The sequence below is a fragment of the Rhinopithecus roxellana genome, chromosome 20 (assembly GCF_007565055.1).
Source record: "Rhinopithecus roxellana isolate Shanxi Qingling chromosome 20, ASM756505v1, whole genome shotgun sequence".
In the NCBI taxonomy this organism is placed as follows: Eukaryota; Metazoa; Chordata; class Mammalia; order Primates; family Cercopithecidae; genus Rhinopithecus; species Rhinopithecus roxellana.
This window is the reverse complement of record NC_044568.1, coordinates 48,251,481-48,278,837: the sequence shown is the minus strand read 5'-3', so window position 1 is coordinate 48,278,837 and position 27,357 is coordinate 48,251,481. Positions and strand designations below refer to the sequence as shown.

At 44.1% G+C, this 27,357-nt stretch overlaps 1 protein-coding gene across 3 annotated transcripts in view; it reads right to left on the bottom strand.

The window, feature by feature from the left end:
* Positions 1-3,612: 3,612 nt before the first annotated feature.
* OTOA (otoancorin) overlaps positions 3,613-27,357 on the bottom strand; it is a 96,891-nt gene continuing 73,146 nt past the window's right edge. For 2 of the 3 annotated variants that reach the window (XM_010388611.2, XM_010388612.2), the window contains 7 exons: positions 23,595-23,782; positions 19,459-19,614; positions 12,092-12,234; positions 11,645-11,781; positions 11,021-11,118; positions 7,096-7,291; positions 3,613-3,872 (listed from right to left, as the gene is read on the bottom strand). In XM_010388611.2, coding sequence (XP_010386913.2) covers positions 3,802-3,872; positions 7,096-7,291; positions 11,021-11,118; positions 11,645-11,781; positions 12,092-12,234; positions 19,459-19,614; positions 23,595-23,782 — 989 coding nt within the window. In that variant the 3' untranslated portion in view covers positions 3,613-3,801. The remainder of the gene's footprint in view (positions 3,873-7,095; positions 7,292-11,020; positions 11,119-11,644; positions 11,782-12,091; positions 12,235-19,458; positions 19,615-23,594; positions 23,783-27,357) is intronic. The other variant, XM_010388610.2, reaches the window with a different exon arrangement.

Here is a 27,357-nt window from a genome sequence, read left to right as displayed (position 1 = left end):
TTACAGGATTGAACCACCTACTGCCCCCAGCCTTTTTTTTTTTTTTTTTTTTTTTTTTTTTTTTTTTTTTTTTTTTTGTAGGGACAGCATTTCCCTATGTTGCCCATGCTGGACACGAACTCCTGGCCTCAAGTGATCCTCCTGCCTCAGCCTCCCAAAGTGCTAAGATTATAGGTATGAGCCACCACGCCTGGCCCAATATTTTTTAAGGCCCCTCAAGAGGCAAAAGTGCCTAGTATTGAATATTAAGATGTTTACTGTGTTGTAACTCTCTTCCATGACTTCAGTAAAGCAGAGTAAACACACACACACCCCAAGACACAGTAACCTCTCTTTGGTACTACCAAAGATGTTCACCCATCACAAGCAGCTGTGGCTGAAGCCCTGGGTACCAGGACTAGAGAGGATAACTTCATTCTAAGTTCCACTGGATGTTAGGCTGAAGTTGCAGTCCCCATCAAGCCAGGCTTGGTGTCTGGAGCGGGCCTGAAGGTGGCGATTCTGCAAAAGTATCTAACTGGGGTGAAATTCAAAAAATTTAGAAGCCGGAATGGCACAGCTCCTCACCGATAAGAACCAAAGACAACACACTGTGATCTGCATACAAGTGCCAGTGATCCCTGCCTCCAGCTAAGGAGGGCTGTGGAGGATGGAGGCTAGAAATCCATCAGGAGAACTGACATTGAAAGCAGCACCTGCCAGCGTGACCTGCTGCTTTCCTGCATGCAAAGGACTGTGCATTTCAACCTGAGACCCTGAGGTTTCTGCAGGGCATCAGCTAGATTTGTCTTTCTGCCTGGGGCGATCACCAATTATATGTGCTGTGAGGCAAACTGGCCTCCCGCCAGAGGCGAAGGTATTTACAGAATCTCTCTCTGATCTGACTTATTAGAGAAGTTAAAGGACACCCGTCCAGGAGGCAGCACAGTGCAGAGATAAAGAAGTCAGGATTCGAATTTGTGCTATCTGGGAAGCTTAGACCAGAGCTCCGTAACCTCTCTCAGGCTCAGTTCCCTCATCTGGAAAATGGGAATCCTAACAGCGCCTACCTGGCAGGAGCATGACCACAGTGAAATGAGCTAATGACACAGTGAAAGCCCTTAGACAGCCTGACCCAGAGTCAGCCCTCTGTAATGGGAGTCGTTATTCAAGATGGGAGGAAAGAAACAGGAATTAGATCAGAAACAAATGACCAGAAAGAGAGATGAAATACAAAAGCCACATGAAGCTGGCAGCGTGAAGCCTGACTCACAGGAGAGTGGATTTTGTTACTGTTTGCTTTTTCTTGTCCAGGATAAACCAAGACCGGCAGAAAGTGAGAATACCGATTGAGATCCAAGGACATCCTCATGGGAGTCTGTGCAGACACGTTCTCATCAAGCACCCCTCTCCAAGCAGCTGGTCCAGCCCAGCTAAAGTGGGGGCTGCTGTTTGTAAGAAAATTAATGCTCTGGGCCAGACACAGTGGCTCATGCCTGTAATCTCAGCGCTTTGGGAGGCCAAGGTAGGCAGATCACTTGAGGCCAGGAGTTCGAGACCAGCCTGGCCAACATGGTGAAATCCTAGCTCCACCAAAAATGCAAAAATTAGCCGGGCATAGAGGCGCATGCTTGTAATCCCAGCTACTCAGGAGGCTGAGGCAGGAGAATCTCTTGAACCCGGGAGGTAGAGGTTGCGGTAAACCAAGATTGTGCCACCGCACTCCAGCCTGGATGACAGAGTGAGGCTCTATCCTCAAAAAAAAAAAAAAAAAAATTAATGTTCTGTACTTGAGAAGCACCATTTGCTGCCACTTCCCTACTAGGATGAAGGAAAACCAAGTCAGACCTTAAATAACACGTGTAGGATCACACCTTTCACACTGCAGTCTTAGTTTTCTATAAAACCACGTGACCTCTGAAAATGCACTCGAGCCTCTGCAATAATTACTCATGATGCTTCGTAAAATCCACCGCCTTTTATGGGACACCACAGATTTTCGGAAACATGCAGGGTTTTCTTCTTATCTCCAGATGAGACGTCTACTGTGGAGGAGTGACTAGGAGGAGAACCCAAGGTGTGCTGGTGGCAGAACAGAAGCGCCTAGGATGCCACCAGAGAAACACCCTGCCAAGCAGCTGTGATGCTGTGTTCGAGAAGGTGTTTGCAAACACCACTGCTGCCCCCCTTCCCTGAGCCCTGACTTCCTAAACCTAAGGCTAAAAGCATCTTGGCAATTTCCAGAAGTAATTTCTTTCCAGAAGGATTGAGCCAGTGGGCAGAGTTTGCTCAGCCGCACCAGGATCACACCAGTGACTGACTTACCCAACATATTTTTATTTTTTATTTCAGCCCATTCCCCAAAGCTCAGAGCAACTTAAAACCAGAAGAGCCACCGCCATCTCCACCAAAAAAAGGGAATATTTTGAGAGCTTAATGATAGCTTCACAGCCATCCATTCAGCTGAGTCCCAAGGAAATGGAAGACATCTGAAAAATGTATTTTTAAATTGATTTAACGTTGAGCCATGTTAAATGTTTTAATTTCCAACCAATGCAATGCCCACCAAAACATCAATTAGTCCCAGCAATCAGCCAAGAATATTGGCTTCTGCTCAGGGATTCATTTATTTCAGCTCTGCTAAATATCAGTAGGGGAGAAATCCAATGTAGCCTGTAGCTTCAAGAAAGTGAAATTAAGCTCAAGTAGAAACTAGATCAGACCCTGGCTAAAATGGTACCTTTTCTTGCACTGCCTCTCTCTGGTATCTCTCTAAAGCGAGGGCAGCAACTTGTTTGTAAGGGCCTTGTACTGTTAACAGAAAACACCATTTCTTCCCCACAGGTTCTCTGTCTCCAAGATGGAAAACAAAAGAGGCTGCAATGGGACAGAGAAGGGCTTCCCGCTGAGGAGATGAGTGGGCTTAACAATTTGCAAGATCAAAAATCAAAACAATTAAACCCATGGAGATGGAGGAGAAGGACAGTGAACAGAGGCTGGGAAGGGTAATGGGAGAGTTGGAGGGGGAGGAGGCAGATGGTTAACGGGTACAAAAAAATAGAAAGATAAGACCTACTCTTCCATAGCACATCAGGATGACTATAATCAACAGTCTTTTTTTTTTTTTTTTTTTTTTTTGAGACAAAGTCACCCTGTCACCCAGGTTAGAGGGCAGTGGCACGGTCTCTGCCCACTGCAGCCTCCGCCTCCCCAGTTCAAGCAATTCTCCTGCCTCAGCCTCCCGAGTAGCTGGAATTACAGGCGCACACCACCATGTCCAGCTAATTTTTTAGTAGAGATGGGGTTTCACCATGTTGGCCAGGCTGGTCTTGAACTCCTGACCTCAGGTGATCCACCCGCTTCGGCCTCCCACAGTGCTGGGATTACAGGTGTCAGCCACTGCGCCAGGCCCTATAGTCAATAGTAATTTAATTGTACATTTAAAAATAACTGAAAGAGTATAACTGGATTGTTTGTAACACAAAGGATAAAGTCTTGAGGTGATGGATATCCCATTTTACATGATGTGATTATTACACACCCCGCATGCCTGTATTAAAACATCTCATGTACCCCATAAATATATATATCTACTATGTACTCATGAAAATTAAAATTTTAAAAAATTAAAAATAATTTGCAAGATCATTTTTAATAATTATTTTTCATTTTGGATGCATTTTCACCATCATGGCTCCGGGGTCTCCCTGTGCTAGATGAGGGTCTGGATCCAGGGAAGGGTCTCGCACCGTCTGAAGCATCATGTCTCTACATGCGTTGGCCAGCTGCTTGGGGCAACACAGGACGATGCGCTCAGGCCACTCACCATAGGAGCTTGGCCATTAGAACCAGCAGGGGACAGCCAAGCCAAAGACCCCACGACAGGGGAGCTCCTAAAAGCAAACACAAAGTAAGAGTACACATGAAGTCCCAGCAGCAAGCAGAAGGTGGACACGTCTTGTCCAACTCCCCGAGTCTCTCTCTGGGACCACTTGATGCAGAGCCTTGATTTGTTCATCTCTTAAATGGGAACAATGACCCTCAAAGAGGAGGAGAGGTGGGGGAGTGAGAATTAAATGAGATTGTGTCAGTCAGCATGTACTAGGGAGCTTGTGAAAAACACCAATTCCAGGATCCCCTGGAGATTCTGACTTAGCAAGTCTGCCAGGAGGCCTGGGAATTTGTATTTTAAGCATCTCTCCCAGGTGATTCTGATAATTAAGGAAGTTTAGGAAACAAAAGATTAGGGCTCTGGTCCACAGGAAGGGTTCACCCAATGGCAGCCCTCACTTAGGCCTTTGGGGTGAATGAAGGAGGGGCATCCAGGATCTTGCCCAGCCAGGGACATGCAGGGGACATCTTTGTAAGGCACCTTCATCACTTTCTGACACTGTTGTTTCAAGGGAAAACCCATCACACCTTTCTGCAGGGGATTTGACAACATCCACTAAAAAAATAAAAATTCAGATAGAGTCTCACTCTGTCACCCAGGATGGAGTGCAATGGCACCATCTCGGCTCACTGTAGCCTCTGCCTCCCAGATTCAAGCGATTTCCCTGCCTCAGCTTCCCTAGTAACTGGGACTAAGGCACGTGCCACCACACCTGGCTAATTTTTGCATTTTTAGTAGAGATGGGGTTTCACCATGTTGGCCAGCCTCATCTCAAATTTCTGACCCCAAGTTATCCGCCTGCCTCGGCCTCCCAAAGTACTGAGATTACAGGCGTGAGCTGCCACACCCGACCAACATCCATCAAAATTATAAATGCAGACCCTGTGATCTAGCAATCTCACTTTGAAGAGTTTATCCTACAGACATATTTGCACAGATGCAAATTATATCAGGTCAGGAACTGCAGCATTATTCATAACAGCAAAAAAAAAAAAAAAAAAAAAAAAGAAGCAACTGAAAGGTCCATCTACAGACCTCTGCTTGAATACAGTTATGGCATAGCCATAAAACCAACAATGGCATAGCTCCTGTGCACAGATACAGAATTTCCTCCGAAGTATATTGTTAGGTGAAAAATGCAAGGTGCAGAACAAGGTGTATAATAAGCTTTTGTGAAAAGTGCAGAGATCATCTATATTTGATTTGCTGTGTATGCATAGAATATCTCTGCACAAATACACAAGAAGCTGGTAACATTGGTTGCCTCTGGAGAGGGAACTGGGTGGCTGGGGGACCCAGGATGGAGGAAAAGGTTTCACTACCTGCCTTTCAGACTTTATATATTTGGAACCCTGTGCATTATCCATTGCACATATTATCTATTCGTGCAAAACGCTATAACATTTACAAATAACTTTTAAATACATGCATATCATATTTCAATGAAAATTTTGTTGTTGTTGTTGTTGTTTGTTTGTTTGTTTGAGATGGAGTTTTGCTCTTTTGCCCAGGCTGGAGTGAACTGGCAGGATCTCAGCTCGCTGCAACCTCCGCCCCGAGTGTTCAACCAATTCTCCTGCCTCAACCTCCGGAGTAGCTGGGATTATAGGTGACCACGACCAGACCCAGCTAATTTTTGTATTTGTAGTAGAGACAGGGTTTCGCCATGTTGGCCAAGCTGGTCTCAAACTCCTGGCCTCAGGTGATCCACCCGCCTCGGCCTCCCAAAGTGCTGGGATTACAGGCATGAGCCAACGTGACAAGCCTCAACGAAAAGTATTTTAAAGTAATATAATTCATCAAAAGGCATGGTTTGTGTTTTCAAGTGCCACCTCTGGCCACTTGTGGCTGCAGAAATGGGGAATACCCCAATTCACCATCCCTGTGTGAAGGCAGGGTAGGGAGACATTCAAGTCAGGAAAAGGTGGAGTGGAGGTTTTAGTCAAGCACCAAGTCCTCTGTCTTCTCTGGGTACTTGTCCATGCTGGTACCTACTCCTGGGACACTGTCCACCTCGCTAAGTCCATCTTCTTCTCACCTGGTGTCTCACCTGAGATATCACTGACTTTAGGAGGTTTCCTGACCCATGTGTGTTCCCTGTGTGCTCCCCATCTCAGCACCCAGCAACTGCCTCATGCTCACCAGGACACATGTCTTCCCTCCCGGCCAGGCTGCACGGAGAGCTCAATGAGGGCAGGGGACATCTCTGGCTTGTTAGAAGCTATCTCCCCAGAGCATGGTCCAAATGTGGTGTTAAGAACAGAAGGCATCACAAAGAAGTGAGAAAGTGAAGGGGAAAGGGGGAGAGCTGTAAGAAAGGCATGGGGGAGAAAAAGGAAAGAAGGCCGTGTTCCCAGGATCCAATGCCACTCCCTGGGGAGGCTTCTCTATCTTAGCTCAGCCCTTAGTCAATATCACCCTCCCTGGTCTTGTCAGATTTGAAATACCTTCTTCATTTACAAGAGAGCCTTATCTATCTTGCTCACCTCTGTATTCCCAGCCCCTACAGCAGACTTGGAACATAGTAGGTGCCCAGTAAACATTAGTTAATATTGGACAGGCCGGGCTTGGTTGGATTACACCTGTAATCCCAACACTTTGAGAGGTTGAGGTGGGCAGATCACCTGAGGTCAGGAGTTCAAGACCAGCCTGGCCAACATGATGAAACGCCATCTCTACTAAAAATAAACAAATTAACCAGGTGTGTGGCACACACCTGTAATCCTAGCTACTTGGGAGGCTGAGGTGGGAGGATCGCTTGAGCCTGGGAGGTGGAGGTTGCAGTGAGCCGAGATCGCGGCACTGCACTCCAGCCTGGGCGACAGGGCAAGACTCTCAGTCAAAATAATAATAATAATAATAATAATAATAATAATAATAATAACAGTTAATTATTATTGGATAGTGAGGAGGGAGTTTGCAAAGGAGCTGCTAAAATGAATGTAGTCCTGAGATTCTGATGGGATTCGTTCTGGGTAGGGGCCGGGGAACTGGAAGATTTTTAATGCCCCCCACCCAAGTGCAGCCATAGTTGAGAATCATTAATCCTCAAACTTGGTAGGGAAGCTTGATAGGAACTTTGGATTTTTCACTGAGGGCAGAATCCCCAGTGACCGTCAGAGCCCCCGCTCTGAATCTTAAGAATCTTCCCACCCCAGACCTGACAGGGAGGACAGGGAATGAAAGTAAGGCTGGTACACGGGGCAGAGGGCGGCTCTGCTCACCTGCAGGAGAACCCGAGGATGAGGTCCTAGTGGGACCGGAGCTAGCGGGCGCGTGCTGCCAGGAGTGAGTCTTGGCGCCATCTAGCGCCTGCTGGAGGCTCTGCAGCTGCAGTGGACTGAGCCGCCGGCGCTGGGCGTGGGTCACCGCCGCGGCATTCTCCGGGCCCAGGGAGGCGATCTGCTCCACAGACAGCTCCTGCGGGAGGCAAAGGGGCAGCACCTTCACACGGGGCCCCTCCCCGGATTTCCCACACCTCAGGCGTCCGGCACAGGATGCGCACAACTTTGTCATCCCCTTGTGTGTATCATGTCTGGTCCTCTTTAAGATGTTTCCTTAAAATTAGATCACTCTTGCACTACCAAAATAAATGCATTTAAAAATAGAAATTTTAAAATGGAAATTTCCAAAAATGGAAAGCCGCAGACTTGCCATAAGCAAGCATTAAATAGGAGCCGCAAAACAAAGATAAAACAATATCGTTGAATCCTAGCTAGATTTGTCCGCCAACAATATCTGAACCCCTGGCCTCTTAAAAAAAAAAGAGAGAGAGAGAGAGAGAGAGAGAGAATATAAAATGCACTATATAGGTGTTAAATTGACACTTCTTCCTTGAGGTAATTAGAAGTACTAACGGAGAGTTGAAAAGGGAGGCATGATTTCCTCCCTATGTGGCGATGTTGTTTAATGCAATGCAAGACAGCTTCCCAGTGCTTCAAGTCTTCCACCTCCTGAAACACTGATGTGGAGGGGGAAACACAAGTCTTAAAGACCAGAGGCCTGAATTTGAGCCCCTGCTCTGCCACATGCTTGCTGTGTCACCTTGAAAAAATTACACAGCCTCCCTGGGCTTTGGGGATAAATGTGAGACAGCATAGAGAACTCATCTCCTCTGCTGACTGATTCGGATCCTTTGGTTTGACTGCCTGAGCACCATGTGATGAGCTCTGTGAGGGCTCCACGGAGGCAAAATGCAGTCATCTATTGGTGATATATGCCATGGACAACATGAGTAGGAAATTCTGCTGGCCAGACTATGTCTTCAAAGACTGTGAAGAAGGTATCTTCTGAAGTCACTTTCAGATCAAAGGACTTGGTGACTTGTTCCAATGGGACTGGAATACATTGGGATGGCAGGATGCTGCTCTTGTAAAGGGGACTCTACATAATCGTGTTTATTTTCTAAAGGCCCTGAACAATCTGGGGAAGATGCTAATGCTCCCTTATCCCTTCCTCTCCTGTCAGTCACCCTCTCCTCTTTTGTCCAGGTAGATACTTCCCTGGAATCATATCCCTCTGCGTAAAGCCCTTCCAGGCACCCCATTCCAGAACACAGTTCAGGCTCCTGGAAAAAACTCTGCCCACCTCTCCAGCTTCACACCTGGCATTCTTCACTCCAGGAGAGTGAGTGCCAATATTTACAGTTCCTGAGAGGCAGCACCTTTCTGTGCACCTCCTTCTGCCTGGAACACTGCTTCTTCTTCATCACTAGCTGTCCTCAAAGATTCAGCATCTGGTCGGTCAAGCGCCGTGGCTCATGCCTACCATCCCAGCACTTTAGGAGGCTGAGGCGGAATGATTAACAGGCCCAGGAGTTCGAGACCAGTCTGAGCAACACAATGAGACCGCCATCTCTACAAAAAGTTTTTTTTAATTAGCCAAGTGTGTAGTCCTAGTTACTTAGACTGATGTGAGAGGATTGCTTGAGCCCAGAGGATCAAGGGTGCAGTGAGCCATCATTGTGCCACTGCACACCCTGGACAACACAGTAAGACTTTGTCTCAAAAAAATTAAAATTCAGTATCACCTCCTCTCCTCTCACTACACACACACACACACACACACACACACAGTAGGGTGGGCACATAGGTGCTTTTTTGGCTTCCATATACCATTAACACAGAGTCTGTATTCTAAAAATTATCTCTTTTATCAATGTTGCTGACTTGCGACCCACAGGCCAGATTGAATCTCTAGGCCTGCAGCACTGTGTTTTCAAAAATAAATTCAGATTGGCTGCCAACATTTAATTATCAAGCGATTTCATATGAAAATGAAGATTTCTGATTTCTTCTTGAAAAAAGTAAAAAGGAAAATTCAGCAATCCTGGGCCCACGTGGCCACACTGCATGAATGTGCTAGGGATGAGAAGCAGCCTCCACATTTAGACAGGGCTCTCCAGTTCACTTTGGTCTCTACCCAGCCTACTGCACCTTGTGTTACCTTTCAGGCCCCTGAAGGCACTGTGTGATAACCCCTTCACCTGTGCATCCTTAGGTGCACCTACCCTGGAGCCTGTCACAATGTAGGTGATCGGTAGGGATTTCTGGAATAGATAAATACCTGTACAAAGAAGCAGCACAACAGCACTCCAAACAAGACCAAGAGAAAGAGCTTAGCAAAATGCCAGCATCCAAGACCAGGCTGCTTGTCCCATGCAGAGTGCCCCAGAGGGGAAACAGGTATTTGCTCAATGGCCTTAAGGACTGCTATTTATTGCCCTCAAACAGCTATTATGCCTGCCGCAACTGTCCGAGGTGCTGAACTGATTGAAGGTCGGCTATCTTTCTTGAAATGAACAAGTGATGTGGCACCAGGGGAGTTTGTTGAGCCTGATTTGTGTGTTTTATCCAGAAGTGGTGGACAAAATGTATTCCCACGTTACCAAGCAAACAGGAACACCAGGGTCACTGCCTCCTCATCAGAGCAGACTATTCCCACCAAATACTCCCCTAATCTTGTACACAGACAGAAAAAAAAGGACCTGTCATTAGATACCCTGCTTCCCTTACTTCAATTGATCCAATTCCACCCTCTCAATTTTTTCCATAGCAGTTTTTCACCTGTCCTCTTGTGATTTTCCTAATATTTTTCTTTAAATCAACTAAAAATATATAGAGAGAGAAATATATATATATATGTATATATATATATGTATATATATATGTGTGTGTATATATATATATGTATATATACACAGAGAGAAAGAGAGAGAGATGGAGTTTCGCTGTTGTTGCCCAGGCTGGAGTGCAATGGGGTAGTCTCGGCTCACTGCAACCTCTATCTACCAGGTTCAAGCAATTCTCCTGCCTCAGCCTCCCAAGTAGCTGGGACTACAGGCATCCACCATCACGTCCAGTTAACTTTGTATTTTTCATAGAGATGGGGTTTCACCATGTTGGCCAGGCTGGTCTCGAACTCCTGACCTCAGGTGATTGGCCTGTCTCAGCCTCCCAAAGCGTTGGGATTACAGGCGTGAACCACCGTGCCTGACCTAAATCAACTAAAATATTTTTATTTAATTGTATTTTAAAAGGAAATATTACAAAGGTCCACAATCCCTCATCTGCAATTCTGAAGTCCAAAAATAATCTGAAAACTGAAAGTTTTCCCCCAAAGTTTAAGTCAAACTTATTTATCAGCAAAACTTGACCTGAAGTGATGTAAGGCTATTTATTTATAATCTCTATTTATTCCAATTAGTGTGGCTTCTCACAGATTTCTTCACAGAAATATTAATGTGTTTGCTTACAAGGTGCTTCCCCAGGCACTGCTGGGGGTATGAAGTTACATACAGTAAATGTACAGGATAATCTTTTTAAAATCTGAGAAATTCTGAATTCTGAACTATATCTGTCCCCAAGGGTTTTCGTAAGGGTTTATGAACCTCATACCACCATAAATAGAAAATCAGTACCACCTGCTAGAAGAAGAGAAGGTGACCATAAAAATAAATATAATTAAAACACGCATGTAATTTTAAGAAAAAATGTTTTTTAAAAACACCTAAACTCATATAGATCTCCTCTGACACCATCAGGAGAGTCTGGCCACAAGTCTCTAAATTCTAAGGCCCATCATCCGTTTCCCTGTGTGATTTGAAATGGGGTCAAGCTCCCCTTTCTCCTTGAAGAACTGAGCACCTACTTTGAATATCTCATCAGGAAGGCATTTTATTGCTGATGGCTGGAAATATGGCATCAAATCCTTGTCAAGCATCCGGAGCTCTGCCTTAGTTAATCCAGCTGGGGAGAAAAAGGAATCACAGGGGTTTAGTTCAAGCCATCAGAACTCCGCTTGTTTTATTAATGGTGCTTCATAATGCTCAGATCTGAGTGTTCTAGGCAAGCATCATTCCTTAGAAAAGGCCCTGGAAATCACACTGGGGAATCAAGTTCCTTCATCAACTCAGAAAAAAAAAAAAAAATGTGGGTCACATTAGCCCTGATTGGCCTCCTACAGTGAAACGCATGCCCAGAAGGAACTTCAATTTACACACTTTCAAATTTCGTATAAAACTACTTAGGGGCCAATTAAATCACATTCTAAACTAGTGGTTTTCCAAACTTTAGTGTACACAAGAATCTCCAAGAGAGCTTGCTTTAAAAGCAGATTTGCAGACTCACCCTCTGCAACTTCAAATCATGAAATATAGGTTCTACTGTAACGCCACCGATGTTTGCTACACGTGGCCAAGGATCATGTTTTATTTTGTGTTCCCATACTTAAGTTTGGAAAGGGAGAGAAAGGCATGCTCAGGGTGAGTCTTACCTGCAATGGTCCCAAGCTCCTGCAAGACAGAACTGGTCCACTCAGTGGGATCCCCAAACACGACTTCAGCCTTCCTCTTAAACTCAGCTAAGACATGCGTGCTGCAGAGCAGGGTCCCAATTCTGGCCACTACCACCCTGGTAGTGGTTAAAGAGGGAGGGATATAATCTGAGTTTGGACTCTTCAGCCAAAAACAAACAAACAAACAAACACCACACACACACACACACACACACACAATGTGCAGAAGTTAGGTAGGCTCAGCAGGCAGAGCAGATCCAGCTTATCCCATTAGCCCAGTGGGATTTTAGCCCAGAAAGGTGCCAAGTGTCAGGAGGTGGAATATCTAGATGGATGGATGGATGGATGGATGGATGGATGGATGGATGGATGGATGGATGGATGGATTAACCCATTTGCCATTTTGCACATTCATATTTTAGTTACCTGAATTCTGAGATCTTTATAAGTGGGATTTCAGTTATGTTTATAGCACACAGGGTTGCACCAAGTCCTACCAAATGAAAGCTCTTCAGGTCCTGGATATTGTATCCTGAATCATCCAGGAACCCTTGCAAAATGGATTCAGCCTAAAAAGAAAATAGTAAAAATAAAAGATAAACTATCCAGGAATGATCGAGGTCCCCAGGCCTGAGAGGATAAATAGGCTGTTGCTGTAGTCTCCTGACTGATCTCCCCTCCTACTCCTCAGGAATCCCCACCCCAAACCATCCTGGCCTCTGCATCCAAGTTAATGTCCTTAAGATGCTACTTCAACTGAGCATGTCCCCTACTGTGGAGGTGTCTTCAGGCAATGAATCTCTTATATCCTTCACCAATATTAAAGGCACTTGTGTCCTGTGTCTGTGTCTGCTGCTTAGTTCCTTCAGTCACTCTTATGACCTTCAGACAGTTTGGACATACAACTTCTTCTGCATCAAGATCCAAACTTTTCCAACATCTTTTTCCACAACGTTTCTTTTTCTTTTCTTTTTTTCTTTTTTTTTTTTTTTCTTTTTTTGGAGATGGAGTCTTGCTCTGTCACCCAGACTGGAGTGCAGTGGCACACTCTCAGCTCACGCAACCTCCGCCTCCCCAGGTTCAAGCAATTCTTGTGTTTCAGCCACCCAAGTAGCTAGAATTACAGGTGCACATCACCACATCTGGCTTTTTGTATTTTTTGTAGAGACAGTGTTTCACCACGTTGCCCAGGCTGGTCTCGAACTCCTGACCTCAAGTGATCTACCCACCTCGAGATCCCAAAGTGCTGGGATTACAGGCATGAGCCACCACACCTGGCCTTTCCACAACCTCGCAACAAAACCTTATAATTTCCTGTCTCTTTGCCTTTGTTCAAACCCGTCCTTTCATCTGAAATGCCCTTCTGCACTTCCAAGTGCAGCCATCCTTTTTTGGGGGGGCGGGGGGGGGCAGTGTCAACTCAAATGTCACCTTCTTCATGACGTTTCAGCCAGAATGATTTTTTCTTCCGCTATGGTCCTACAGAAATATGTTTACCCCTTCAATTCCAATGTTTACTCTTCAATTCCAGAGAGTAACACACAAAATGCTTTGGTGTTAAAATATTTTAAACTAAGCCTTGATTTAAGGGGGCTGATGCATAGGTCTCCATAATTCTAGCAGTGGCTATTCATCATTCATGACCTCCTCTGGAGAACCACCTCTCTTGTATTCCTACTTCATGTGGTTCAGTCAAAGCTAACTGCACCAAGTTCCAGGAGTGATGAAATTCAATTCATACCTTAGCCTAGCTGCAGTCACTGGTTCTGGATTGGACATGTGATTTAACCAGAGTCAACCAGAACCAAATTTTGAGTGGAGCATTAGGAGAAGAGCTTTCTTTACTCTGGACTTGAACTTAGAAGGATATACACAAGGATCTGCTGGAACCTACCACAGGCAGGAATAGAGCCTGTCTCTCAAAGAAAAGCAAAGTTCAAAAACATGATAAGAAACAGATTCCCACCAAGAGTGTTGAAGATCCTGGATCCAGCTGTACCTGAACACTACCCCTGAACTTTCCAGTTACGGGAATCAATAAATTCCCTTTTTTTTTTTTTTTTTTTTTTTTTTTTTGAGACAAGGTCTCACTCTGTCATCCAGCCTGCAGTGGCATGATCTCTGCAACCTCCCTCTCCTGGGTTCAAACGATTCTCGTGCCTCAGCCTCCCAAGTAGCTGGGATTACAGGCAGGTGTGAACACGCCTGGCTAATTTTTGTATTTTTAGTAGAGAAGTAATTTCACTGTTGGCCAGGCTGGTCTCAATCTCCTGACCTCAAGTGATCTGCCCGTCTCAACCTCCCAAAGTGCTAGGATTACAGGTGTGAGCCACCACACACCATGCTCAGCCCCTTTATTTGATCAAGCCAGTTTGTGTTGGGTTTTCTGCCACTTGTAACTAAACATGTGCTGATTCATTCGATCTACCTGTGTAGGACCTGAGAAAGCATTCAAGCCAATCCTGTGAAGATCAGCTATAAAATAAAGTCTGGGCTGGACACGGTGGCTCACACCTGTAATCCCAGCACTTTGGGAGGCCGAGGCAGGAGGATCACTTGAGGTCAGGCATTTGAGACCATCCTGGCCAACATGGTGAAAGCTTGTCTTTACAGAAAAATACAAAAATTAGCCAGGCGTGGTGGCACGTGCCTGTGGTCCCAGCTACTTGGGAGGCTGAGGTGGGAGGATTGTTTGAGCCTGGGAGGTGGAGGTTGCAGTGATCCAAGATTGCGCCACTGCACTCCAGCCTGGGTGACAAAGTGAGACTCTGTCTCACAAAATAAAGTCTGGTTCCTTCAGTGCTTGTAAGTAGAAGAGATTGTAAGTAAATGAGAGCAAGTAAAAGAGATTATGAGACCTCACAAGGCAAAGATGAGGAGACATCCAAGGACAGACCTCTAACTGAAAGTGAAAATCACAGGCTGTAGTCAATCTTCCCATCTCTCTCTCTCTCTGTCATTTTTTTTTTTTTTTTTTTTTTTTTTTTTTTTTTTTTTTTTTTTTTTGACAGAGTCTCACTCTTTCACCCAGGCTGGAGTGCAGTGACATGATCTTGGCTCACTGCAACCTCCATCCCCCAGGGTTCAAGCAATTCTCATGCCTCTGACTAGCCGGGATTACAGGCATCCACCACCACACCCAACTAATTTTTTGTGTTTTTAGTAGAGACAGGGTTTCACCATTTTGGCCAGGCTGGTCTCAAACTCCTGACCTCAAATGATCTACCCACCTCAGCCTCCCAAAGTGCTGGGATCACAGGCATGAGCCACCATGCCCAGATCCCATCTCCCTTTAATGTTAGTCATCCCCATCACACAATATAAATCATTAAGGTGTTGAGAGAAAGTGTTGAGGAAGATTGTGAAATGTTGCAATGAAATTCCATTTTCATGGGCTGGTGCTTCCCACTCCTCAGGTCTGTTTAAATGCTACCTACTCAGAGAAAACTGCTCTCTGAACTCTTTCATCTCAAACAGCCCTTCATTCCACTATTCCCATGAGTACCTTGTCCATTTTCTGCATCACTTATCATGATTTTTCAAATTTTTCACTTTGATTCCTCACTTTTTTGTCTGTATCACCAAGTAGGCTCCCAAAAGAAAAGGACCATATCCAGGTAGTTTACCATTGAGTCCCCAGCACCTAGCATAATGCCTGCCACACAGTAGGAGTTCAATAAGTACTTCTTGAGTGAATGAATGAATGAATGAAACAACATCTGAGTGAGTGACTTACAGAAGTCATGGGCAGGCCGGGCGCGGTGGCTCAAGCCTGTAATCCCAGCACTTTGGGAGGCCGAGACGGGCGGATCACGAGGTCAGGAGATCGAGACCATCCTGGCTAACATGGTGAAACCCCGTCTCTACTAAACAAATACAAAAAACTAGCCGGGCGAGGTGGCGGCGCCTGTAGTCCCAGCTACTCGGGAGGCTGAGGCAGGAGAATGGCGTGAACCCGGGAGGCGGAGCTTGCAGTGAGCTGAGATCTGGCCACTGCACTCCAGCCTGGGCGACAGAGTGAGACTCCGTCTCAAAAAAAAAAAAAAAAAAGAAGTCATGGGCAATATATAGTCTTTGACATGCTTCACTTTGCTGCCTTCATGAAATAGACTGGCTTCAGGAAGACTTCTCATGTTTCTGAAAATCGGACTGGTCAGTGTCCTCATCAAGTTGTCCTCCATGATTACAAAGCTGACAGCTACTACGGGGGCAGGGGATTCAGTAACACCAGGCTTAGACTTATATGTCATTGACTTAATGGGACTGTATATCAAAAGTGGTAATAGCTTACATTTATTGAGCGCATACTGTGTGCTGGCATTACTTTGACCACTTTACACATACTATCTCATCTAATCCTCCTAAATAACCCTATGAGGTAAGTATTAATAGTATCCCTAGTTTGCAGATGAGCAAACTGAGGCATGGAGAGGTTAAGTAACTAGGCCAAGATCACATAGCTAGAAAATGATCATTCTGGCCGGGCACGGTGGCTCACACCTGTAATCCCAGCACTTTGGGAGGCCAAGGCGAGTGGATCACCTGAGGTCGGGAGTTCGAGACCAGCCTGACCAATATGGAGAAACCCTGTCTCTACTAAAAATACAAAATAAGCTGGGTGTGGTGGTGCATGCCTGTAATCCCAGCTAATCAGGAGGCTGAGGCAGGAGAATGGCTTGAACCTGGGAGGTGGAGGTTGCAGTGAGTGGAGATCTTGCCATTACACTCCAGCCTGGGCAACAAGAGCAAAACTCCATCTAAAAAAGAAAAAAAAGAAAGAAAGAAAAAAGAAAATGATGGTTCTAGGATCAAAACCCAGGCAGTCTGAATCCACGGCCTATACTCTTAGCCAGTGAAGGTGTTTGGCTGTGGAGAAAAGATGGAGATTCAAGTTAGCTTTCAAATTTTTCTTATTAAGTCTTCACAATCAGGTTTCACTAGTTGACTCAGAGCAATTTGGGCTCCTCAACTATCAGGCATGCTCACTTTAAAATGAAAGCGCAAAGATACAATTTAAATAAAATTACTTTGAAGATGTGGTATTAAATTGTCCTTGCCACTGAAACCCGGAAAATGCAAGCTCAGCCTGGAAGGTGATAAGTTAAAATATATTTCCTTGAGTGACTAGACCAGCGTATATGTAATGATTCCAAGACAATTAACACCAACACTTTTAGGCAATATTAACTGTTGAAAAATGAATAGCTTTAAGATTTCAATCTCTCTGTTCATCCCTCTGGCTTCTATAATAGTTATTTTCCTTATATTGGTTTTTGAGCTGAACTATCTGTTAATGTAGTTCCTGTCAGGTCTGACTATTAATCTAGAAACATGCATTTAAGGTTTGATTGGGAGCTAAAGTTGAAGAACTGACTGCAAATGATACATGCAAATGTTAGGTTTTCATATCCTCTTCAAACATATTGATAAATCTCACTGCCATCCATGAGAATTAAAATCGGTGCGAAGGGAAAGAGATACCCTAGTTTCTAAGTTGGATGTATTTTTCCGTTTCTCCCAGACTGCAAATAGAATGATTTTAATAGCACAGTGTGATGTGGCACTTCTCAAACTAGTCAAAACCAGTTTTAGAGTCAAAGAACCATGGGATGGTAGAATATCAGACTGAAAGGAACCTCTGAGTGTTGGGGCTAACCCTCTCATCCTGCAAAGGAGGAGACTAACCCAGAGAAAGGGGCTGTGATGATGATGATAATGATATGATGATGTTGATAATGACAATGCAATGATGTCAATATCAACTATGAAAACAGCTAATTTTTATTGAATACTATGTACCAGACATTGTTCAAAATGTTTTCAAGTATTTAACTCATGTAATCTTCATGGCCAGGATCTGCATGTTGCCCAGCTCCAGGGGGCACCGCTCACACTGTATTCTGTTTGAATGGTGCCACTCAGAGTTATGAAACAAGGCAACTGTGATTACAAAAATCTTCTAAGAGTAGGGGGACATTCATTGGTTTTGGCTGCTCAGCATCCACACTTTTCTTTGGAAAATTACCCTCTATTAGCTTCCTATTGCTACTCTACCAAATTACCACAAATACAGTGGCTTTAAAAAATACACATTTAGTCTCTTATAGTTCTGGAGACTGTACGTCCTAAAATGGACTAGAAGGATAGGTTCTTTCTGGGAGATCTAAGAATTCATTTTCTTGCTTTTTCTAGCTTCAAGAGGCCACCTGCAATTCCTTGGCTCATAGCCCCATCCTCCATCTCCAAAATCAGCAGCAGAGCACCTTCAGATCTCTTTCTAGTCCCTCTGCTTCCATTACCACGTCACCTTCTCTATCTATGACCCTCCTTGCTCCTTCTTAAAAGGACCCTTGTGATTACATTGGGCCCACCCAAATAATCCAAGACAACCTCCCCATCTCAAGATCCTTAATCACATCTTCAAAGTCCCTTTTGCTCCATAAGTTAACATATTCACAGCTTCTAGGGGTTCAGACATGGACACCTTTGGAGGACCTTAATCAGCCTACCACATATCCTTCCCCACTCGGCTCATGTGGTCATGAGATGGTGATAAGATGGACTCCACTCCTTGATACAGGCCTCACCAACCAACATATTCAACCCCTGACCACAGTGGTTGCTCCGGGGTGGGCAACTCCATGAGTGGAGTCAATGCTGGGGTTTTTCCAAAAACTAATAAAGAAGTGGCACATTTTTATGGGCTTGTTAATTAGGTTGCATATAAGCCTAGTGCTGAAAATGACCGCTGAGAGAGCTGCCTAAGAATGAAGATAACATGGAAGAGCTAAGATTTCCCTTTCCAGCAGTACAGTGGATTAGACACCCTAAACTTCTCTCCCAGTCAAAACAATTAAAATTCTGGGGAAAACTTCTTTAGCCCATGAAGGATTAATTAACATAGGAATGGTCCACCCACCATAAACAACTAGAAAATTTAACAAAATATATCAGACAACTACATCCGGATATGGAACAACACAGAATCACAATCCCAGAAGAAGAAAAACAAACAAGATGAGCCCTAAAATTACCCTCACTTACTGCCAAAAAGCAGTTTCCAGGACATGGATCAGGAAGAGGAACCACAACATGCCCAGTGGCCCAGTCGAGTTGAGGATACAGAGATCCAAGTAGAGAGAGGCCAGGGCACTTATCACTTGTGGGGCAAAGTATTAGGAGGAAACTGCAGAGAGTTCCAGAAATCTGTAGAGATGTCTAGTACTGACTGCTAATTTGCACATGCAAAGAGTGAAACTCCACATAGGCAGGAAAAAGAGTCATCAGTAATCAGAAAGGATTACGCTGAGCAACTTCCAGAGCTCATGTGGAGCTGGAAATAGTTCACATTCTCACCAGCCAGAGTAGAGAGGTCTTGGAATACATGGAGCATTAGGTAGTGTCCTCAAAGGAATCATGTCACAGTAATGTGGATAAATTAACCACAGAATAAAGGTCACTCTGGACTTGCCCTAACAAAACTCAAAAGGAAGCATCAAAAGGATCAAGCTGATTTGAAAGTAACTTAAGTGTACGACAGAACAAAGCCCAATACTCTTCAAAGAAATACAACTAAATCAAATACTCAACAACGTAAAATCCACAATGCTCATCACCCAATCAAAATTGCTAGGCTTGCAAACAAAAAAAGGAAATACGACCCAGAACTAAGATAAAAATCAGTCAACAGCAACAGACTCAAAAATGACAGTGATGATGAAATTAACAGTAAGGATATGAAGGCAGCTCTTATAAATACGGAATAGTTAAAAGACCCAGAAACATCCACCCACCTGTCTCGGGCTCCATTCTATTTGCTGGGTTAGAAAAGCCACAGTGTCTATGGAATTGAGGTTCAGCTGCTCCAGCTCACTCTCATTAAGAGCCAGAACAATGCGCCCTAGGGAGGCAATATGGTGTTCTCTCCAGTAAGAAGGCATGTCCCAAACCTTTAGGCAAAAAAAGAAAACAGAATAGACTGAACACTGGTGATGGTATTTACTATGATTTGAATGTTTGTGTCCCCCTAAAATTCATATGTTAAAACCTAATCTCCAATGTGATAGTATTAGAAGGTTGGGCCTTGGGAGATGATTAGGTCATAAGGGTGGAGCTCTCATAAGTGGGATTAGTGCCCTTGTAAAAGAGACCCCAGAGAGCTAGCTACAAGCTAGCCCCTTTCCACCAGTGAGGACACAGTGAGAAGGCACCATCTATGAAAAATAAGCCCTTACCAAACATTGGATCTGCCAGTGCTTCAATTTTTGATTTCTCACCCCCCAGAACTGTGAGAAATAAATTTCTGTTTGTAAGTTACCAGTCTACGATATTTTGTTACAGCAGCCTGAATGGACAAAGACAGTATCTAAAACAGACATGAGGAGGCCAGGTGCGGTGGCTCACACCTGGAATCTCAGCATTTTGGGAGGCCAAGGCATGCAGATCACATGAGGCCAGGAGTTCAAGATCAGCCTGGCCAACATGACGAAACTCTGCCTCTACTAAAAATACAAAAAAAAAAAAAAAAAAAAAATTAGCAGTGCATGGTGGCGCACATCTGTAATCCCAGCCACTCGGGTGGCTGAGGCACAAGACTTGCTTGCAGAAGTTGCTATTAGCCAAGATGGTGCCACTGCACTCCAGCCTGGGTGACAGAGCGAGACCCTGTCTCAAAGAAATAAAAATAAAACAGACATAGGGAAACCTACTGTGCAGCATGGTGACCACAGTTGATAATCATGGGTTGAATACTTGAAAATTGTGAAGAGAGTAGATGTTAAATATTCTCACAACAAAAACTGACAGCTGACAAGTATGAAAGGTGATTGACATGTTAATTAGCCTGCTTTAACCATTCCCCAATGTATACAGATATCAAAACATCATATTGTATATAGGTATATACCATAAATATATATAATTTGTATTTGTTAACTATCCCTTAATAAAAAATAATTAAAAATTTAAAAGACACAGGGTAAATCTTAATATAAAGCTCTCTTTTAAATCAATAATAAAAAGATAACTATATTTGTTTTAAAAATAAAAGAAGACATCAACAAGGAATTCGCAAAAGAAAAATTAAATGTATGGGGAAAAGTTTATTCTCAGTCATAATTAAAGAAATATACATTAAAAACAATCAGACAAGAAGTAAAAAGAATTATCATCATGTATGATGCTGGAAAGATACAAGGTAAGGGATACCCTCATTTGTTGTAGTTGAGAATATAAATTGGTACATGCTGTTGAGAGGGCAATTTGGCTATCTGTATCAAAAGCTTTTAAAGTATTTATATTCTTTGACCCAGAAATTCTACCTCTGGGAATTTAGCCTGAGTAAATGAGACAAGTACCCAACCATATATGTAGAAAGGCATACCTTGAGTCATTTTTTAAAATGTAACCTGAAAGTCTAACAATTAGCTAAATAAATAAGAACTAACCTATAAATAAAATGCAGTTGCCCCTGTGGATACCTCCACCGAGGATTGGTTCCAGGACTCCTCGAAGATACCAAAATCCATGGATATTCAAGTCCCTTATATAAAATAGTGTAGTATTTGCATATAACCTATGCACATCCTCCTGTATACTTTAAATCATCTCTAGATTACTCATAATACCTGATGCAATGTAAGTGCTATGTAAATATGTACAAAATGGTATGTCAAAAGTGCTACTGTATTTTTATGTGTTTTTTTATTGTTATATTGTTATTTGGAGTGTTTTTTCTAAATACATTCTATCTCAGGTTGGTTGAATCTGCAGATGTGGAATCCATTGATATGGAAGGCTAATTGTATTACAAAGCTATTTAAAACACTGATATACACTGGGCACGGTGGCTCATGCCTGTAATCCCAACACTGGGATGTCAAGGCAGGCCTTGAGGTCAGGAGTTCAAGACCAGCCTAGTCAACATTGTGAAACCCCATCTCTACTGAAAAAAATAACAAAAAAACAAAAATTAGCCAGGCGTGGTGGCAGGTGCCTGTAATCCCAGCTACTTGGGAGGATGAGGCAGGAGAATTGCTTGAACCTGGGAGGTGGAAATTGCAATGAGCTGAGACCACACCATTGTACTCCAGCCTGGGCAACAAGAACAAAACTCCATCTCAAAAAATAAATAAATAAATAAAATACTGACATAGATTTACATTTTGGATATGAAAAAATATGCAGTCTGTACTGTTGGGTGCAGAAAGCAAGTTATTGAATAGTAGGTAAGTGTAATATCATTTTTGTAGAACATGAGATATGTGTATGAAATATACAAAATAATATTTTTATATACATACTTTTGGAGTCTGGTAAGCTTCAAATGAATATACCAAAATATCAACAGTGCTTATCTGTTGATCAATGCTTATCAAAATATCAACAGTAAGTAAAAGATTATCACTGATTTTCTTCTTTATTATTTTCTGACTTTTCTACAATAAACTTGAAGTACTCATATAATACACAAATACAATTATATTTATAATTTTAAGAAATTGAATTGTTTAACCCTTGAGGGTAACTAGATATTCTACAACCATGTAAAGAGCTAAAATGGGCTTGGGTGCAGTGGCTCATGCCTGTAATCCCAGCACTGTGGGAGGCCAAGGTGAGCAGATTACTTGAGGCTAGGCGTTCGAGACAAGCCTGGCCAAACAAACCCCATCTCTACTAAAATACAATTATTAGCCAGGCGTGGTGGCTTGTGCCTGTAGTCCCAGCTACTCATGTGGCTGAGACACAAGAATCACTTGAACCCGGGAGGCAGTTTGCAGTGAACCAGAGATCGCACTGCTGCACTCCAGCCTGGGCGACAGAGCAAGACTCTGTCTTAAAAGAAAAAAAAAAAGAAAAAAAAGCTAAAACAGGCCCAAAGCGACCTTTTTCTTTTTATTTATTTATCTGAGATGGAGTCTTGCTCTGTCACCAGGCTGGAGTGTAGTGACGCAATCTCGGCTCACTACAACCTCCGCCTCCCAGGTTCAAGCAATTCTCCTGCCTCAGCCTCCCAAGTAGCTGGAACTACAGGTCCTTGCCACCACGCCTGGCTAATTGTTTATATGTTGAGTAGAGATGGGGTTTCACCTTGTTGGCCAGGCTGGTCTCGATCTCTTGACCTCGTAATCTGCCTCCCAAAGTGCTGGGATTACAGGCATGAGCCACTGTGCCCAGCCTACTTTTATTTTGTTTTTGAGACAAAGTCTCAGCTCTGATGCCCAGGCTACAGTGCACTGGCGCAATCTTGGCTCACTGCAACCTCCACCTCCTGGGTTCAAGCAATTCTCCTGCCTCAGCCTCCCGAGTAGCTGGAACTACAGGCGCATGCCACCACGCCTGGATAATTTTTGTGTTTTGAATAGAGACGGAGTTTTGCCATGTTGGCCAGCCGGGTCTCGAACTCCTGACCTCCCGTGATCCACCCGCCTCGGCCTCCCAAATTGTTGGGATTACAGGAGTAAGCCACTGCACCCAGCCAACAAAGAACCTTTTTAAAGATGGAAAACTACTTCCAGTCCTCTTTTTACTCCTTTCTGTTATATTTTCAGACAAATTTGCAACAGATTCTGAGAAAACCTGCTATGAGCAGCAGCTGGGGCTCTCCATGTGAAGGAATAAAGGGGCTAATTCTTGGAAACCGCCTTGGTCAGAGGCATTGGGACATCCACAGAACTTTATTCACTGAGCATCTGCTAGATGCCAAGACACATCTCATCCCATTCTCTGCCACAGTCCTAAGAGGGAGGAACTGGTAATTTCCTCCTTTCTCAGATAAGGAGATCACAATATCACTGAGCTGATGCAGTAAAATTTCAAGATGATATATGTGAAAACTCCTTGAGGAGGGCTCTATGTGCAGAAATGCTTAACTGGTTTTGGTATTTTTCTTTTTTCCTGTTTAACATTTCCTCCCTGAGGTGGGCTTCACCTGTATTGCTTTCTCCTTCAGGGTCATCAGCTGAGGCCGGCTGAAACCCTGGACAGCTCCCAGCAGTTCCACAGTCCTGATGAATGTGTCTTCCTCCATGCACCGCAGGTCCTCCAGGGCCCAGCAGGCGTTGGCTTCCGCCAACTTGAAGATGTCATCGGAAGAGGGGGCCGCGACTCCATGGCAACCTAAAGAAAGGGGAGATGCAGGGAAGGAAAAGAGGAAAGAGAATTTCAGGAAATGTTAGTCTGTGTATTGAAATGAGTAACATCCTTCGCCAGTCAGATTTATGCATGGAAGGGACTACAGAGTAAAAGTGGAGAGCAGGAGCCCAGGGACTAGACTGAATCCCACTTCTGCCATTTCTTGCTAATTATTGGGTAACAAAGTCATGGAAATGTCAGCTTTTCGCACATCCACATGCACAAAGTAGGAGCAGTGCAACATTACAATTAAACTACAAATTCCTTGAGGGCAGTAAGACTGGTGGTGAACAGTCCCGACTTTCGATTCAAATCCAAGGCTATTTAACCTCTCTGTATTTCAGTTTTCTTGTCTATAAAATGGAAATAAAATCACCTCATAGGATGGTTGTGAAAACTAAATGTGTTATATATAAAGCACTTAGAACAGTGCCATGCATACAGTAAGCACTCAATACACAATTTCTGTTGCCTACCTCCCCCCCATGCCTTTGAGTTTGCAACCCAGCATAAAAGTTCTAAAATTATGAAGGAGGCTTCCTATAAAAATGGGAAGATGGGCTGCACGGTGGCTCATGTCTTCAATCCCAGCACTTTGGGAGGCCAAGGCAGAAGGATCACTTGAGCCCAGGAGTTCAAGACCAGCCTGGGCAACATGGCAAGACCTCACCTCTAAAAAAACTGCAAAATATTAGCTGGGTATGATGGCACATGCCCGTAGTCCCCGCTACCCAGGAGGCTGAGGTGGGAGGATCACCTGAGCCTGGGAGGTCAAGGCTGCAGTGAGCCATGATCATACCACTACTCTCCAGCCTGGGTAACAGTGAGACCCTGTGTCAAAATAAAATAAAAAATAAAAACTAGGAAGATGAGTTGCTGTCCATGAAAATCATAGTGGGGGTTGTGGATTTCCCATCCCAAGAGAAAAGAAAAATGAGCCCTTTGCACTTCCCTTGGCAAAAGGAAAAACAGCCATTTCGGTCTTTGAATAACGTGGACCTTACCTACTCAAACCAGTTACCAACCAACTTGCAAATGAGATATTGTCTTTGCTGGCTCTAATGTGCCCAACCTGGGAGAAAACTCTAGGATCCTTAAGAGCAACCATGGATTTCTTGTCTTAGCAGCAGACCACCACTGATGCTGACAGATGCACCAACCTCACCCAAGGCCAGGGCATTTCCCAAGCCCCATGGCCTCTCTCTTCTCATTGCACCTTCAATGGAAATTCACTGCATTCCAATCAAGAGGCAAAAGTAGACCAGATCAAAATGCCAGTTGTGGTCCTCAAACATCTTTATCATAAGCCACTTGGAAGGGACTAAAGATCCATCCCTCTCTAGGCCAACCCCCACCCCACTCTCTAGTGAAAACAACATCAGTGGTAGCACAGAACTAGAGAGGGCAGAATGGTTGACTAGTACATCAGGGACTTGGTCTTATCACCGTGTCTGTCCAGGGCTTAGAATAGAGCCTGGTACATAGTAAGTGTTCAGCAAGTATCTGTGGGTGAATGAACACACACACACACACACACACACAAACTAATATAAAACCAAGCAGTAATTCTGCTAATTCATTAATCACTAAAGCATAGCAGCAATTAATACCCAGAACCAACTAAAGAACACTCAAACTATGCACGGATACCAGAGCTTCCTTCCCCTGAGCGTGGAAGACCTTACTTTTGTGTATCACATGCATATAGTAAGAGCTCTGCAATATGATGACATGGACTGCTAGACCTTGAGGGCAGTGGGAGCCAGTGGTGCTCACCATCACCATTGGGTACAAATCCAAACACTGCCATTTACTAACTCTGTGACTTTGGACAAGTCCCTTAGTCTCCTAAGCCCCAGTTTCCTTCATTTAAAAAACAAGAGAACACCCAAGCCTGGAAATCCGCAGCCCTAAATGGGAATAGGCATTCCTGTTTTCACATCCAAGTGTTACCTTTTGGCCTGCCATACCCCACTATCCTGTACCCATATAAACCCCAAACCCTAGGCTCCATGAGCATATAAGCAGATGAGCAGATGAATAAAGAGAAGAGGAGCAGAAGAGCAGCATGGCAGAGAAGGAGAGAAAAGAAGAAGCGTCTGAATACCAAGAAGAGTTTGGCTGGGGACAGTCGGAGAGGAGATTGGCCATAGGACAGCCAAACTCCAGGGGAAGATCATCTTCCCACTCCATCCCCTTTCTAGCTCCCCATCCATCCCACTGAGAGCCACCTCCATTACCCAATAAACCAAGAAAAACAAAATGGGAGAACAATATAATGCATGGAGGGATAATCACCCAAGGTACACATAAATCCAATTGTGACACTTCTTTGCTCGATGTCACATGATGCCTCCACCCAGAGTAAAAGCCAAAGTCATTAGGGTTTCCTTTATCAGTCCCTACATGGCTGGCCTTGTCTCTCACTCCCCTCGAAACACACTGGCTCCTACCTCCCACTCACAGGAGTGATCCTGTCGCACTCTCTGCCTGGAAGACTCTAACTGAAAATATTCACATGGCCCACTCTCCCTTGGGTCCTCATTCAAATGTCACCTTCTCAATGAGACGTTCCTTCATGGTTCTCTTTTCACATGACAGTTCCCCTCCCAACACTCATGGCCCATTCCCTTGCTTTATTTTCATTCTTGGCACTTTTCATATGATATATCATATATTTCACTTATGTATGGACTTTATTGTCTTGCTACCCTCCATTTGAAAGTAAGCTCTTTGTTCACATAATTAGTGATTAACTAATATTTGTTGGGTGGATGAAAGCAAGCACTGACTGTCAACTACTACCATTGGATCTGATTAACTTTGTCTCCTCATGCCTGGTCCCAGTCTGCACTTAGTAGGTGCATGGTAATGATAATAAAATATCTAACACTTGGACAGGCATGATGGTTCACATCTATAATCCCAGCACTATGGGAGACCAAGGCAGGATGATCACTTGAGTCTCAGAGTTCAACATCAGCCTGGGAAACATAGCAAGATCCTATCTCTACAAAAAATAAAACATTATCCAGATGTGGTGGTGCATGCCTGTAGTCCCAGCTAACTTGTGAAGCTGAGGTGGGAGGATCTCTTGAGTCCAGGAGGTTGAGACTGTAGTGAGCCATGATTGCACCACTGCATTCCAGCCTGGGTGACAAAGCAAGGCCCTGCCTCTATAAAATCAAATTTTAGGTGGGGGCACAGTGGCTCACACCTGTAATCCCAGCACTTTGGGAGGCCAAGGCGGGTGGATAACCTGAGGCCAGAGTTCAAGACCAGCCTCGTCAACATGGTGAAACCCCACCTTTACTAATAATACAAAACTTAGCCAGGCATAGTGGCACATGCCTATAATCCCAGCTAGTCAGGAGGCTGAGGCAGGATAGTTGCTGGAATCTGGGAGGTGGAGGTTGCAGTGGGCTGAGATCATGCCACTGTACTCCAGCCTGGGTGACACAGTGAGACTCCACCTCAAAAATTTTTTTACAAATCAAATTTTAAAAATATCTAACACTTATTAAGGATCTGCTACGTGCCAGACATTCTTGTAAACATGT